This window comes from Anolis carolinensis, unplaced genomic scaffold (assembly GCF_035594765.1).
Source record: "Anolis carolinensis isolate JA03-04 unplaced genomic scaffold, rAnoCar3.1.pri scaffold_14, whole genome shotgun sequence".
Classification (NCBI taxonomy): domain Eukaryota; kingdom Metazoa; phylum Chordata; class Lepidosauria; order Squamata; family Dactyloidae; genus Anolis; species Anolis carolinensis.
The window spans coordinates 13,529,653-13,547,001 of record NW_026943825.1 but is presented as its reverse complement, the minus strand read 5'-3'; the positions used below and the strand labels follow the sequence as shown (position 1 = coordinate 13,547,001).

At 43.0% G+C, this 17,349-nt stretch overlaps 2 protein-coding genes across 7 annotated transcripts in view; one reads left to right on the top strand and one right to left on the bottom strand.

Moving 5' to 3' along the window:
* Positions 1 to 6,301, top strand: part of celf3 (CUGBP Elav-like family member 3) — an 89,488-nt gene extending 83,187 nt beyond the window's left edge. For all 5 annotated transcript variants that reach the window (XM_062965296.1, XM_062965293.1, XM_062965292.1 and 2 more), the window contains one exon: positions 3,026 to 6,301. The gene's annotated coding sequence lies outside the window, so the exon portion shown is untranslated. The remainder of the gene's footprint in view (positions 1 to 3,025) is intronic.
* Positions 6,302 to 11,074: 4,773 nt separating this feature from the next.
* Positions 11,075 to 17,349, bottom strand: part of LOC100562855 (neuronal acetylcholine receptor subunit alpha-7) — a 43,251-nt gene continuing 36,976 nt past the window's right edge. The window contains exon 11 of one of the 2 annotated variants that reach the window (XM_062965288.1): positions 11,075 to 14,674. In XM_062965288.1, coding sequence (XP_062821358.1) covers positions 14,189 to 14,674 — 486 coding nt within the window. In that variant the 3' untranslated portion in view covers positions 11,075 to 14,188. Of the gene's footprint in view, positions 14,681 to 17,349 lie in introns of both variants that reach the window. The other variant, XM_062965287.1, reaches the window with a different exon arrangement.

The window sequence follows — 17,349 nt, the reverse complement described above, 5'->3', positions numbered from 1 at the left end:
TGATACAACAAAAAGAAAAGAAAAATAAAAGTCCTAATTAAAGGGAGAGGAATAATTGTTTTTATCCAATTGCTGCCAGTTAGAAAGCCACTTGGTCTCCTAGCAACCCACTCAGCCCAGGGGACAGGCAAAGTTAGGCCTCAGGCCTCTTCCACACTGCCTATAAAATACAAGACACCACCAGACAAAGCCACAGCAACGCGTGGCCGGGCACAGCTTATATATATACACACACACAGTATATACTCGAGTATAAGCCGACCCGAATATAAGCCGAGGCACCTAATTTTACCACAAAAAAACTGGGAAAACTTATTGACTTGAGTATAAGCCGAGGGTGGGAAATGCTGCAGCTACTGGTAAATTTCAAAAATAAAATTAGATACCAATAAAATTACATTAATTGAGGCATCAGTGGGTTAAATGTTTTGAATATTTACTGTATTTTACTGGATTATATGGCAGTGTAGACTCAAGGCCCTTCCACACAGCTATATAACCCATTTATAATATTATCTGTTTTGAACGGGATTATGTAGTGAATGAATAAATAAATAATTTTGGACTTAGGCTTGCCCAAAGTCTGAAATGACTTGAAGACACACAACAACAACAACAATCCTAATTAACCTGACTATCTCATTGGCCAGAAGCAGGCCCACACTTCCTATTGAAATCCTGATAGGTTTATGTTGGTTAAAATTATTTTCATTTTTTAAATATTGTATTGTTCTTTCATTGTTATTGTTGTTTTGCACTACGAATAAGATATGTGCAGTGTGCATAGGAATTTGTTTGGTTTTTTCCCCCCAAATGATAATTCGGCCCCTCAACAGTCTGAAGGATTATGGACCGGCCCTTTGCTTTAAAAGTTTGAGGACCCCTGATATATATATATATTAGACATGTCCAAAAAATCGTTTTGAATCGTATATCAGAATTATTTCAGATTGTTCTCGCTTTTTGATACGCATTCCGAGACATTGTCTCACAGCACAACCAGCAATGTAATTTGAACCATTGTTGGCCCATTCTCTAATTGTCTCTTAATGTTTCGTTATTCCCCCCCCCCCCCAATTTTTTTTAAAAAAATATATTTTTAAAAATATTTTTTAAAAATTGTTTCTGCAACCTACCTTGAATGGGAGCTTAGTACAGCCTAACATGGATGCAGCTCCCCAGCCATTCAGAAGCTTCCACGATGGACGCAAATGTGGGGGCTAACGTCCTCTGCGTCCACATGGAAGATTGCCATACAAGCCCGGTGTGTAGTGATTGCGCATGCGCGTCCGCCATTTTAGAAACATTTAGAATCATTACGAATTTTCGGAAATATCCGAAATTTTTGGGTGAAAAAAATCGGAAATACTTTCTATATCGAAGCGCCAGCGCCCCCTACTTTAGAAACGAGAATTGAAACTTTTTTTCATTGATCGGACATGCCTAATATATATATATATATATGAAATAAGAGGAGCAAACAATAAAAATAAAATAAAAAAGGGGGGAGTGGTGCTTTGACTTCCCATCCATGCTTCAAAGACTTTCATTTTCTTCGACAGTTTCTTTCATTTATTCTAGCCTCCATCTTTTTGTTTAGTTTTATATGCAACACAGATCTATCATGAAGTTCATGAAGTGAGACTCTACTGTATTTTGTTTTTGCACCCCGCCTCCATCTCCCCGAAGGGATTCGGGGTGGCTAACATGGGGCCAAGCCCAGGTAAACACACCAAAACAAAATACATACATTCTCTCTCTCAAGTTGCAAAGGGACACCCCGCAACCCGAGAAAGTGGGAGAGCTGTGCTCCCAGATCCAACAGCCTTCTTCCCACTCTCCTTCCATCTCCCTGCCATTGGACTGCATGCCTGCCTGTCCCACCGACTCACTTCTCCGTCACCCCAATCTCGCCTTCCTACCCGACCCCCACTGCCTCCGGGCACCTGCTTTGGGTCCCCCCCATCCTCGCTATGTTCCATTCATACCCAATGGGTTGCTCCATCCACCGCGACTTGCACCCACCTGGCCTTCCCTGTGCCAACATGTTGCCTGGCCAAGCGAGCCCTCCGTGAGAATCTGAAAGCTTCCAAAGGCTTTGTTCACTTTCTCTCTCCTTTTTTTTGTCGTCGTCGTCGTCATTCTTGTCATCGTGGGTTTCTCCTGTGTTTTTTGCTTTCTTTCTGTTGTCGTCGTTGGTGGCGTGTGCGTGTCTGTATTTCTAGCATCGTGGGGAGCGGGGGGCCCGTGGCCGGAGCCACGTGGAGACCCGACCCCCTCAGCTGTGGGGGGTCTCCATCCTTAGCATCACAGTATTAGGAACCCCAAGAAAATAGGTCATTTCCTGCTTCCACAATCTGCTCCCACTCGCTTTTTGGACATCTAACAGATTATCTTAGCAGAACCCTGAGTTGAAAGGGTTGGAGAGGGAAGGGAGCTGATTAAAGAATGCGATTAAAATAAAAGTTTGGGAAAAGAGGTAGGAATGATCTTACGGCTAATTGAGAGGAATCTGCCCTCTGTTTTGTCTACCTTAACCAGTTCCGGGGAGGGAGACAAAGCAGAGGGCAAGTTTGCACCCCTTTCCTTGATGTCAACCCAGATTTCGATCTATGTATCGCATCAGGTCCCTGGATAAGGCCTTGGGTCCCTCCGCTGCCATCTTGGCTGATGACAGAATGGCAGAAGGAGAGCTTTGAATGGTTTTTTTTGGCGGATGCCCCGCTCTCGGGCGGCTTGGCGGCTGGAATCCCGGAGTGTCGAAGCCCATTCCCTTCCCCCCAAAAAAGGCGGGGTGGGTGGGCGAGAAAAAGGGAATTTTGTACATTTGGGGGAAATCCAGTATTTCTTCCGTTCCAAGAGCCCCAACGTCTCCTTGAACCCGGGATTCCAGTCTAACCATCCTCCCCTCTCTGCATGCCCTAGGCTGCCAAGCACTTCTCCTCCTGTTAGGAAAATATTTAATACACCCCATTTCTGTGTTCTCTTCCTCTCTCGTTTCCTTCCCTTTGTTTTCTTTCCGTAGGTCTGGAGCTCAGTGGAGGAGCAACGTTCCCCCGTCCCGTTGATTCTCTTCCCTTTCCCGCTCCCCGTTTCCGCCTCTCCCTGCTTTCTTCTTCCTTCCATAGGAAAGTGAGTCCTCCCCCAGAGCCGAGGGAACTCGCCGCTTTCCTCGCCCGTCTTTTGTGAGCGTGCGATTCGGAGTCGGACGGGCTTTACCATAACCTCCCACTGCCCTCCCCTTGGATCCCGGCGCTTTCTGAAACAACGATCTTGGGGCAACCACGGAACAACTGTTATCATGATATGAAACCTCCAACTGAGATGCAAAGCTGGGCAGATGGGATCCTGTTCGGCACCTTCTCACTCTCTTTCTCAGAAGATCTTGGTCAATCCAACAAGGACCCCCCATTTCCTTTGGGGTCTGCACTCTCGACATCGTTCCTTTGCACTACCTAACACGAACCGGGGATACTGCCAGTATGACTTTGGGTACAAGCCGCTCTCGGGGTTTTGTGGCAAGTAATTTTCCCCGACATCAAGGGGGGAATTGTTAGCGAGGAAGATGTAGGGAAGGGAGCATTTCAATGAGAAAGGATCACAACAGAGATTGGAAAATGGAGGCGAGTGTTGTGGGCACACAGACATCCTTTTTGCCATTTCTCATCTTGAGGGGTGTCTGGATAATGCTTCTCCCCAATCTTGTTTTGCTGACACTCCTCCTATTCTCCCAGATCTTTCCTAAACTTTTTCTCAGATCATTCAAATGATTCTTTCCCAGACTTCACATCTTCAACCCTTGTACCTGGGCTGAGTTGTCTCATAAGTCCACCCAGATCCTCAGGGTGTCAGATTGTGAGTCTCTCCCAGCTTCACCTCAAAACATCTAGGTTTAAACCTGGGTCACTGAGGTTACAGGATAAACCTCAATCATATTTCTCACAGCCTACCCTTGATCCCATAAAACCCCAGGATAGGGTGTCCTAAGTGAGAAACTACTTGAAGGCCCACAAGACATGTTCTACCAACCCCAAAAGGAAAGCCTCCCCGTGAGCTTCTCTTCACCTCAAAACATCTAGGATTAAACCTGGATCATTGAGGTTACAGGATAAACCTCAATCATATTTCTCTGAGCCTACCGTCAATCCCGTAAAACCCCAGGATAGGGTGTCCTAAGTGAGAAACTACTTGAAGGCCCACAAGACATGTTCTACCAACCCCAAAAGGAAAACTTCCCCATGAGCTTCCCCCTCTTCTTTTCTCATAGTTTTCTCCTTCTCCTCAGAGTCACTGTGGGCAAAGAACCGTATTAGGGCGGAAAGTAGATTTCTCATATCAGAGAAAAAGTCCCTGTGGAATATGAAGGCTCCTTGCGGACATAGGTCGACTCCAAAAGACTGCCAGGTGGAGCCAAGCGCCACCCCAAACACTCCCTTGGCCCATTTTGGGACTATAGCTAGGGCTATTAAACAGCAGAGACAGTGTTTCCTTTCCATCCATCATAGAAATTCTTTTGAAGAGTAGCCCACAATCATTCAGTCTACCCATCCGAAGACCGGACAAGGCTGCCATCTCAGGATCCAGATTTTACACTGCGATAAAAACCTGGGATTTGCTCTTTTCCTGGTTTAGCCAACCTTCTGATATTCACAAACCCGTCCGATGGCCAACGTAAAGTCCTTTTTGGCCAAAAGAACTGCAGAGCTCCCCTCTCGAACCTCCTCCTCCTCACCGCGATGCCATTCGAGGGTATACAAATGGCACCCCGTTTTGTCATTCCGAAGACGACAAAAACACAATTCTTGTGTTTCGGTTCATTTTCTCCTCCCGCTGGGTGAGGAGAAACAGTCACCCGAGAAGAAGAAGAAAACGGCGTATCTCCAACGACTGTCATGCAATGCTTCCGTCCTGACTTGAGTGTGCTTAAATGGAGCTTAAAACCCGCTAGAAGGAAGGGAGCAACGCAAGGCTACTCACCAAAACAACCAGACATTCGAAAACAGGGTGTCCTGCCTGAAAACCTTAAAGGAGTCGGAAGGCGGTTTCGTCGATCAACCAAATACATCCTTTCTAGGCATTTTCTAGGTCCTCTGGTGCAACTCAGCTAGGAATCCTTCCTTTCAATAGGATTTTCCGTGGTTTCATGTATCCACACCAAGTGTCCGAGAACCTAACGGGGGCCATATTGCAATTCCTGGGACTTGTTCGGGACTTCCCGTCTCCGATTCCCATACCTTGCTCCACATATACGGGCCTTTCCTTGCCTATCCTCTCCTTTCCACACATGCAAACAAACAGTCTTCTGGAATATCTTGGTGTGTGTCAAGTTAATCCTACAAACACCGACCCATTGTCGGAGTCTAATCCTCCCGAAAGACCCTTAAAACCAGACCCGTTCCTTCATGTACCTCTAGGTCCTCCAGTGCAACTCAGCTAGGAATCCTTCCTTTCAATAGGATTCGCTGATTTTCTGTGGTTTCGTGTATCCACACCAAGTCTCCAAGAACCTAACGGGGGCCATATTGCAATTCCTGGGACTTGTTCGGGACTTCCCGTCTCCGATTCCCATACCTTGCTCCACATATACGGGCCTTTCCTTGCCTATCCTCTCCTTTCCAAACATGCAAACAAACCGTCTTCTGGAATATCTTGGTGTGTGACAAGTTAATCCTACAAACGCCGACCCATTGTCGGAATCTAATCCTTCCGAAAGACCCTTAAAACCAGACCCGTTCCTTCATGTGCCCCATAAGGCAACACCTTCCAACTTCCTGTTTCTGTCCCACAAACTTCAAACCTGCAAACAGCGCTCAGAAATCAAGGGTTCTCTAACCATAACGAAAGAAAGAAGGAAATATGTTTACAGTCTCTTTTGCTGATTCAGTACTTGTAAATAATTCCATTGCGATTAGCTGCAATTAAATTTTAAAAAGGGGGGGAAACGGGGTTGAATCCATTTGCCGTCTGACCTTTTCTGATTTTAGAGGGTTTTTACAAACTGTTTATTTCTCTCTCTCTTTCCTCCTCTATATCCCTTCCTTCGACTCTTTTTTAATTTTCCCTTCTTAGGGTGGGAGGGGGGTTTACTACTCGGTCGGTTAATTTAGAAGGAGAAAAGAAAAGGCAAAAAAAAAAGAAGAAAGAAAAGAGATGAACTTTTAGTGCTGGGGATTTTAAAACAAATGAAGAGTTGCATTCTATGTTTCAGACGATATCAATGCTTAAGTTATTGATTATTTATTGCTGTTTACTTTTAATAATTTAATTCTTTTTCTGTCTAAATAAAAGAACTGAAAAGCTACGACAAGGAGTGATTTGTTGTTGTCGGATCGGGTTTCCTAAGAAATGGGAACCTTTGGTTTCAGCTGAACACTGGCACAGGAGAACATCCTTATTGGCACATATCTAGACCAATGGTTCCCAACCTTTTTTTGGACCAGGGAACACTTGATCGAGGACCACTTTAATCGGGGACTACTTGGACGGGGTAGCACCTTAACCAGGTACCACATTAACCAGATACAACCTTGACCAGGTACCACTTTGACCATGGACCACTTTGACCAGGGGTCCCCAAACTAGGGCCATTACCTGGCCCCCGCCCTCAGTTTTAGACTTAGGCTTGCCCAAAGTCTGAAATGACTTGAAGGCACTCAACAACAACATATCAAGTCACAACAACAACAATCCTACTTGACTATCTCATTGGCCAGAAGCAGGCCCAAACTTCCCACTGAAATCCTGATAGGTTTACAGTATGTTGGTTAAAATTATTTTAAAATATTGTATTATTTTTTTCATTTACCAATATTGTAAATGAATGATATGGTAATAATATAATATATTGTGTATACGTATAATATTGACAATTGATTATAATGTAGTACAATATAATATTTATTTATTTACTTATTACAGTATTTCTACCCTGCTCTTCTCACCCAATAGGGGACTCAGGGTGGCTAATAATAATAATAATAATAATAATAATACAATATAATAATATTGTATAATATATTAATACTAAAGGTAAAGGTTTTCCCCTGACATTAAGTCCAGTCGTGACAGACTCTGGTGGTTGGTGCTCATCTCCATTTCTAAGCCGAAGAGCCGGCGTTGTCTGTAGACACCTCCAAGGTCATGTGGCTGTAATGACTGCATGGAGTGCCGTTACCTTCCCGCCAGAGCGGTACCTATTGATCTACTCACATTGGCATGTTTTCGAACTGCTAGGTTGGTAGGAGCTGGAGCTAACAGCGGGTGCTCACTCCGCTTCCGGGGTTTGAACCTGGGATCTTTTGGTCCGCAAGTTCAGCAGCTCAGCGCTTTAACGCACTTCACCACCGGGACTCGTATACTAATAATACTATATTATATTATAATAATATTATATTATAATAATACTAATTATATATTACATAATAAATGTAGTATTACTAATAATATTACGGTATAATATTCAACAATTCAATAATCATTTACTTATTTATTTACTACATTTATACCCCACCCTCTCTCACCCCAAAGGGGACTCAGAGCGGCTTACAAGTTGTATGTACATACAATATATTATATTATTAGCATAGCACAATATTAGCATTATATATGACTCTATTGTGCTATACCATTATACCGTAATATTATTAGTAATACTACATTTAATATGTAATATATAATTTTTATTATTATATTATACAGTATTATTATATTGTATTATTATTATTATTATTATTATTATTATTAGCCACCCTGAGTCCCCTAATAAATAAATAAATAAGTTACTATCAATATTATATGTATACACAATATATTATATTATTACCATAGCACAATATTAGTAAAGGAAAGAAAAATACAATATTTAAAAATAAAAACAGTTTTAACCAACATACTGTATATCTTTCAGGATTTCAATGGGAAGTGTGGGCCTGCTTCTGGCCAATGAGATAGTCAAGTTAAGTAGGATTTTTTATTGTTGTGTGTCTTCAAGTCATTTCATACTTTGGGCGAGTCCTAGTGTAAAACTGAGGGCGGGGGCCAGGTCAATGACCTTGGAGGGCCGCATCCGGCCCCCGGGCCTTAGTTTGGGGACCCCTGGTCTAGATCAGGGGTCCCCAAACTTTTAAAGCAGAGGGCCGGTCCACAATCCTTCAGACTGTTGAGGGGCCGAATTATCATTTGAAAAAAATAATACAAATTCCTATGCACACCTCACATGTCTTATTTGTAGTGCAAAAACAACAACAAGAACAAGAACAATGAAAGAACAATACAATATTTAAAAATGAAAACAATTTTAACCAACATAAACCTATTAGGATTTCAGTGGGAAGTGTGGGCCTGCTTCTGTCCAATGAGATAGTCAAGTTAATTAGGGTTGTTGTTGTTGTTGTTGTTGTGTGCCTTCAAGTCATGTCAGACTTTGGCCGAACCTAAGTCTAAAATTTATTATTTATTTACTGCATTTATTTACTACATTTATATCCCACCCTTCTCACCCCAAAGGGGACTCAGAGCAGCTGTATGTACATACATTATATTATTAGCATAACACAATATTAGCATTATATATTACTATATTGAACTATACCACTATACTATTATATAATACGTAATATATAACATATAATTAATATTATTATATGGTATTACTATTAGTATTATATTGTATAACATAAGATTATTATCAATATTATATGTATATACAATATATTATATTATTAAAACTGATATAAAAATATTATATTATAAAACTGAGGGCGGGGGCCAGGTAAATGACCTTGGAGGGCCGCATCCGGCCCCCGGGCCTTAGTTTGGGGACCCTTGGTCTAGATGGCCTTTGGAGGTCTCTTTGCTTACCTATGGTCTTATGAGATCGTCTAGATCAGGGGTCACCAAACTAAAGTCCTCCAAGGTCATTGACCTGGCCTCTGTCCTACACTTTAGACTTAGGGTTGACCTAAGTCTGAAACGACTTGGAAGGCACACAACAACAACAACAACAATCCTAATTTTGGACTATTTCATCCTAGTCCGGCCCCCCAACAGTCCGAGAGACTGTGAATCGTCCCTCCACTTGAAAACTTTGAGGACCCCTGGTCTAAGTGGCCCATGGTGAAAGTGGTCACTGCTCATGAGAACATTCCTACTGCCACATATCTAGACCAGTGGTCCCCAACTTTTTTTTTTTTTTGACCAGGGACCACTTTCCAACAAAAGGGTTATGAATCAGTTTTTGGTCAAAAAATTGGTTATTTGCTTTGATTACTTGGGGTGCCGATTCAGAAAATTGCATTGGATAGACCATATCAGCTCTAGTTTCTGATACAGAACATATGCCATTCAGTCATCACCATCTGCTCGCCCACAGAAAACCATCTATATATATAAAAGAGTGATGGCATCAAGGCAGCGGACAAAACAACAAAACTACAGGCCCCCCAACCTCGAAATTTGACAACACAACCCATCATCCACGCCTCTAGGTTGATACAACAAAAAGAAAAGAAAAATAAAGTCCTAATTACAGGGAGAGGAATAATTGTTTTTATCCCATTGCTGCCAGTTTGAAGGCTAAGCTCCGCCCACTTGGTCTCCTAGCAACCTACTCAGCTCAGGGGAAAGGCACAGTTAGGCCTCACTTAGGCCTCTTCCACAGATTATCAGATTTGAACTGGATTATATGGCAGTGTAGACTCAAGGCCCTTCCACACAGTTATATAACCCATTTAGAATCTTCTATGATCTGCTTTGAACTGGATTATCTTGACTCCACACTGCCATATAATCCACTTCAGTGTGCATACTAAACATAAAGACAACCATATAACAGACATTCAATACCACCACTACCTCAACAATTGCTCACCAACACCACCAGACAACGCCACAGCAATGCATGGCCGGGCACAGTTAGTGTTTAATAATCTAGAGCTGATGTGGTCTAGCCAATGCAATTTTCTGAATCAGCACCTCAAATAATCCCAGGAACAGTCGGGCTGGGCTGTGGCGCAGCTGGCTAGTAACCAGCTGCAATAAATCACTACTGACCAAGAGGTCATGAGTTCGAAGCCCGGGTCGGGTTAAGCCCTCGACCATTAAATAGCCCGGCTTGCTATGCAGCCCCGAAAGACAGTTGCTTCTGTCAAGTAGGGAAATTTAGGTACGCTTTATGCAGGGAGGCTAATGTAACTAATTTACAACATCATAAAAACTGACAGCAAAACACGAGGAAAGGAATGAGGAAGTACAGCCACTAGTGGACAGTGAAGCAACAGCTCCCCCTGTGGCCGGAATCGTGAAGCTGAAAAAAAAATGTTAAATGCCTCTGTGTCTGTCTATACTGTATGTTGTTTGTCTGTTGGCATTGAATGTTTGCCATATATGTGTTCATTGTAATCCGCCCTGAGTCCCCTTCGGGGTGAGAAGGGCGGAATATAAACACAGTAGAGTCTCACTTATCCAACACTCACTTATCCAACGTTCTGGATTATCCAACACATTTTTGTAGTCAATGTTTTCAATATATCGTGATATTTTGGTGCTAAATGCGTAAATACAGTAATTACTACATAGCATTACTGCGCATTGAACTACTTTGACAGAAACATGATGTTTTGGTGCTTAATTTGTAAAATCATAACCTAATTTGATGTTTAATAGGCTTTTCCTTAATCCCTCCTTATTATCCAAGATTTTCGCTTATCCAACGTTCTTCCGGCTAGTTTATGTTGGAGAAGTGAGACTCTACTGTACTGTAAATAAATAAATAAAAACGAAGACACCAAGGCGCCACATGGAAGGAAGAGGAGGAGAAGCAGCAGTCAGGAGGCTTGTTGTTACGCTTTTCATGGGTAGTCCTTTCCCGTACCAACATCCCCATTGCCTTGGCACTATAAGCGAGTTTTGTGAGACCAGTTGCTCTTGTTGCAATGGTGTAGTAACGGTGAAGCCGCTCCAAATTCTTGTGGATCACTGGTGGTCCACTGAGCAGAGTTTTGGAGCCACTGATCTAGACTTTGGACATATCTGGAGGCATGCATAATCATTCTCCTTTGCAAAACCAAACTATATCTCAAAGTGCTCCAGGTATTTTATTGCATACTGCCCTGACCATAACACGATGGGAGGCCACAAAAGGATGTTCTCCATTCGAACTGTATCAATGGTTCTCCAAATTTCAAGGATTCGGTATTGCCAAAACTGGTTTCGGAAATCACAGGAGGTGGGAATTTGGATCCACGGAGGCTGAAGGAAAAAAACAAGCTTCGGATTCTGGAATGAAAAGTAGGTATGACTTCTCTCGATCCGAGTCCAGACTGTTGTCGAAGGCTTCCATGGCCGGGATCACAGGGTTGTTGTATGTCTTTCGGGCTGTGTGGCCATGTTCCAGAAGCATTCTCTCCTGACGTTTCGCCCACATCTATGGCAGGCATCCTCAAAGGTTGTGAGGAATATATCTCCATGTTCCAGAAGCATTCTCTCCTGACGTTTCGCCCACATCTATGGTAGGCATCCTCAGAGGTTGTGAGGAACATATCTCCATGTTCCAGAAGCATTCTCTCCTGACGTTTCGCCCACATCTATGGCAGGCATCCTCAGAGGTCGTGAGGAATATATCTCCATGTTCCAGAAGCATTCTCTCCTGACGTTTCACCCACATCTATGGCAGGCATCCTCAGAGGTTGTGAGGAATATATCTCCATGTTCCAGAAGCATTCTCTCCTGACGTTTCGCCCACATCTATGGTAGGCATCCTCAGAGGTTGTGAGGAACATATCTCCATGTTCCAGAAGTATTCTCTCCTGACGTTTCGCCCACATCTATGGCAGGCATCCTCAGAGGTTGTGAGGAATATATCTCCATGTTCCAGAAGCATTCTCTCCTGACGTTTCGCCCACATCTATGGTAGGCATCCTCAGAGGTTGTGAGGAACATATCTCCATGTTCCAGAAGCATTCTCTCCTGACGTTTCGCCCACATCTATGGCAGGCATCCTCAGAGGTCGTGAGGAATATATCTCCATGTTCCAGAAGCATTCTCTCCTGACGTTTCACCCACATCTATGGCAGGCATCCTCAGAGGTTGTGAGGCATGGATAAACAAGGCAAGGAAGGTAAATATATATCTGTGGAGAGTCCAGGGTGTGACAAGAGTCCTTTGTCACTGGGAAGCCAGTATTAATAATAATAATAATAATAATAATAATAATAATAATAATAATAATAATAATTTATTTGTTTGACCAGTCATATGATACTGTGGGACTTCCGAATCCAGACTGACAAAGTTCTGGAACACAACACACCAGACATCACAGTTGTGGAAAAGAAAAAGGTTTGGATCATTGATGTTGCCATCCCAGACAGTCACATTGACGAAAAACAACAGGAAAAACTCAGTGGTGATGGGCACACTGGGTGCCGTGCCAAAAGATCTCAGCCGGCATTTGGAAACAATAGACATTGACAAAATTACGATCTGCCAACTGCAAAAGGCCACCCGACTGGGATCTGCACGCATCATCCGAAAATACATCACACAGTCCTAGACACTTGGGAAGTGTTCGACTTGTGATTTTGTGAAACGAAATCCAGCACATCTATCTTGTTTGCTGTGTCATAATAAAATAATAATAATAATAATAATAATAATTTATTTATTTGACCAGTCATATGACCATTTCAAAGTGCAACATAAATAAAAACAAGACAAAAAGGATGGGACAAGAGTGTCCAGGGTGTGACAAGAGTCCTGTGTCACTGGGCAGCCAGTATTAATGTTTCAGGTAATCACCCTAATTAGCATTGGAAAGGTTCGTCTCTTGCCTGGGGACAACCTTTGTTCAGTCATTAGCCGTCCTTGGGGCTCCTCTGCCCTCAGAGTGTTGCTTCCCATCTACTGTTTTGATTTTAGAGTTTTTTTAATACTGGTAGCCAGTATTAAAAAACCTTTTAATACCTTTCCAATGCTAATTAGGGTGATTAACTGAAACATCAATGCTGGCTTCCAACTGACAAAGGACTCTTGTCACACCCTGGACTCTCCACAGATATATATTTACCTTCCTTGCCTAGTTTCTCCATGCCTCACGACCTCTGAGGATGCCTGCCATAGATGTGGGCAAAACGTCAGGAGAGAATACTTCTGGAACATGGAGATATATTCCTCACGACCTCTGAGGATGCCTGCCATAGATGTGGGCGAAACGTCAGGAGAGAATACTTCTGGAACATGGAGATATATTCCTCACGACCTCTGAGGATGCCTGCCATAGATGTGGGCGAAACGTCAGGAGAGAATACTTCTGGAACATGGAGATATATTCCTCACAACCTCTGAGGATGCCTGCCATAGATGTGGGCGAAACGTCAGGAGAGAATACTTCTGGAACATGGAGATATATTCCTCACGACCACTGAGGATGCCTGCCATAGATGTGGGTAAAACGTCAGGAGAGAATACTTCTGGAACATGGAGATATATTCCTCACAACCTCTGAGGATGCCTGCCATAGATGTGGGTAAAACGTCAGGAGAGAATACTTCTGGAACATGGAGATATATTCTTCACAACCTCTGAGGATGCCTGCCATAGATGTGGGCGAAACATCAGGAGAGAATACTTCTGGAACATGGCCACAGAGCCCGAAAGACATACATCAACTCTTGTCAATTGGAGTCAACTGACCATGCTGACTGGGGGATCCTGGGTCCCAAAAAGGAACTTTTCTAAACTCAGTTGGATAATATTGGTGGATACAGAGGGTCAGGAGCAACCGGAGTTGCTTCTGGAGTGAGAGAATTGGCTGTCTGCAAGGACGTTGCCCAGGGGATGTTTTGATTTTTTTACCATCCTTGTGGGAGGCTTCTCTCATGTCCCCGCATGGAGCTGGAGCTGAGAGAGGGAGCTCATCCACGCTCTCTCCGGGTGGGATTCGAACCTGGCAGCCTTCAGGTCAGCAACCCGAACTTGAAGTCACGAGGCTTTTATCCCCTAGGCCACCAGAGGATAATATTGGCGGATACAGGGCTATAGGACCCATAACCCCCTATGGAGTCCACCTTGGGATAGATCTGGGCCAAGGAACACAACGTCTCCAAGATGCTTCCAGAAGGTCAAACAATCTTCTTGCGAAGGGAGAGGGACCCAGTTTGGACCGTCGGGAGGGAAGAAAGTCTAAGTAGATTCACAGGAAGTCCTTCGTAATGGCCTCCGCGAAGTTGGGGGCGGCCATGAGGATGCCGATGGAGCAGACGATGTGGACGAGGACGAAGGTGACCAAGCAGAGCCGGTCCACGACGGCCGCCGCAAACTTCCACTGGCTGCAGGCGGCCTGGGCGGCGTCGCGGCCCCGGAAACACCGGGCCACGTAGCGCAGCTCCTCCAGGATGCGGCCCAGTTCGGGGCTGGAGAGCAGCTCCTCCGGGGTGGAGGCCGGGGGCTCCGGGGAGGGCAGGAAGGGCCGGGGCACCTCGGGGGGCTTGGCGGGGAAGGGACCCCCGTAGGACAGCCCGCCGTTGGCCACGGGGAGCACCGGGGTCGGCGTGCCTCCGCCGTCGCTGCTCTCCGAACTGCAGCTCAGGAGGCTCGGGGTGCAGTGGGGCCGCCCCACGGGGTCCTCCCCGGGTTGGCGCATGCGCAGCAACCAGGCACCCCAACGCAGCACCACCACCTGCACCTTTGCGGAAAGGAAAGAGAAAGAGAGAGAGAAAGAGAAGCAGATACACACCTCCGAAAAGGGGAGAAGGAGAGGAAACAACAGGAAACTATGAAAGATGTGCTTGCGTTCTGAGTCAAAGACAGTGTGGTGGTCATGAAAAGGAACTGAAATCAATGTGTGAGGCTTCCTAGGCATTTGCAAAAAAAAAAACAATTCACCCACAAGATCCTATCAGATAAAGATAAAGGTTTTCCCCTGACATTCATGTGTGAAATATGTGTGAATAATTAGCATGGGGCTATTTGGTTTACTCCTAACTCACCATGCTAATTCAGAGCCGGCCCTAGGTAATTTTCAAGTGTAGGCGAACAGAATTTTGGCACACAACCCCCCCCCCCAACCAATCACTGAAAAGTAAAAGTGTTGTATAAGCGAAAATGTTGGATAATAAAGAGGGATTAAAGAAAAGCCTACTAAACATCAAATTACATTAAGATTTTACAAACTAAGCACCAAAACATCATGTTTTACAACAAATCAAGAGAAAAAGGAGTCTCGACTGCGCCCCCGTATGTTTTGCGCCCAAAGCAACCGCTTAATTCGCCTCATTGTTGGACCGGCTCTGTGCTAATTAGTTGTATATATATACACACATAAATATAAATTTTATATATGTGTGTGTGTGTATATATATGCGTGCACACACACACACATATATGCACATATTAATATCTTTATACAGGAGGGCCCATAAAGTGTATTTAACATTTTCCAAATTTTAGTATGATATCTATATATATAAAAGAGTGATGGCATCACGGCAGCGGACAAAACAACAAAAGTAAACACCCCACAATCTCGAAAATTGACAGCACAACCCCTCATCCATGCCTCTAGGTTGATACAACAAAAAGAAAAGAAAAATAAAGTACTAATTAGAGGGAGAGGAATAATTGTTTCTATCCAATTGCTGCCAATTAGAAGGCTAAGCTCTGTTCACTTTGTCTCCTAGCAACCCACTCAGCCCAGGGGACCCTTTACCTTAACTACCACCAATTCCTCAATACTTTATTTCCCATACCACCATACTTTGCCACAGCAACGCGTGGCCGGGCACAGCTAGTATATATATATATATGAGAGAATAATTGGCATGGGGCTATTTGGTTTCTTCCTAACTCGCCATGTTATATATATATACAGTAGAGTCTCACTTATCCAAGCTAAATGGGCCGGCAGAACGTTGGATAAGCAAATATGTTGGATAATAAGGAGAGATTAAGAAAAAGCCCATTAAACATCAAAATAGGTTATGATTTTACAAATTAAGCACCAAAACTTCATGTTATACAACAAATTTGACAGAAAATCTAGTTCAATACACAGTAATGTTATGTAGTAATTACTGTATTTACAAAATTAGCACCAAAATATCACGATGTATTGAAAACATTGACTACAAAAATGCGTTGGATAATCCAGAACGTTGGATAAGTGAGTGTAAGATAAGTGAGACTCTACTGTAATAGTATTAGTAATTATTATTATTATTATTATTACTACTACTACTGCTATTATTTCAGTAGAGTCTTGCTTATCCAACAAGTGAGACTCTAATGTACATACATATATATTATATATGAATAATTAGCATGGTGGGTTAGGAAGAAAACAAAGGCGCAGCGTGTTAAAGCGCTGAGCTGCTGAACTTGCAGACCAAAAGGTCGCAGGTTCGAATCCAGAGAGCGGAGTGAGCACCCATTGTAAGCCCCAGCTTCTGCCAACCTAGCAGTTCAAAAACATGCCCCTCTAGCCCAAAAACCAAGCCGGGGGGGGGGGGGGGTTTAGCCTCGGAAGCCCTGCCATTGCAGCCAATGGTCTGAAAATTTTAATTTTTTTGTAAGCCAGACGAAAATTCTATTTGTATAGGCACCACATTTTCGGAAACAGGGACAAATACAAAACTGATAAACAACGAATGAAACTAAACAAAATGAACAGCAATTCCATACAAATGCACAGTACTAATGAATGTGTGTGTGTGTATGTATGTATGTAAGTGTGTATATGTATATATGCTCTCTATATAGAGAATTATACCTTTATAGGACTTACTTGCAAACATGTGAGGGGAAATTCATATATTAAATTAATGTATACAGATATACAGGTACATGGAAATCTCTAGATATCTATATGTATATAGGATTCGCAAAGAACTGCAAACATACGAAGGGAAAATTCATATATTAAATTCATGTATTTGTAGGGGGAAATCTATTATTATTTACAAGCTTTGGGGCCTTTGTTTTCTTCCTAACTCACCATGCTAATTATTCTCTCTCATATATATATATATATATATATATATATATATAGCGAGGAACTGAGTTAGGAAGAAATCATTTATTTATATCTACAGCAGAGTCTCACTTATCCAACATAAACAGGCCGGCAGAATGTTGGATAAGCAAATATGTTGGATAATAAGGAGAGATTAAGGAGAAGCCTATTAAACATCAAATTAGGTTATGATTTTACAAATTAAGCACCAAAACATTATGTTAGACAACAAATTTGACAGAAAAAGTAGTTCATTACTCATTAATGCTATGTGGTAATTACTGTATTTACGAATTTAGCACCAAAATATCACAATGTATTGAAAACATTGACCTCAAAAATGC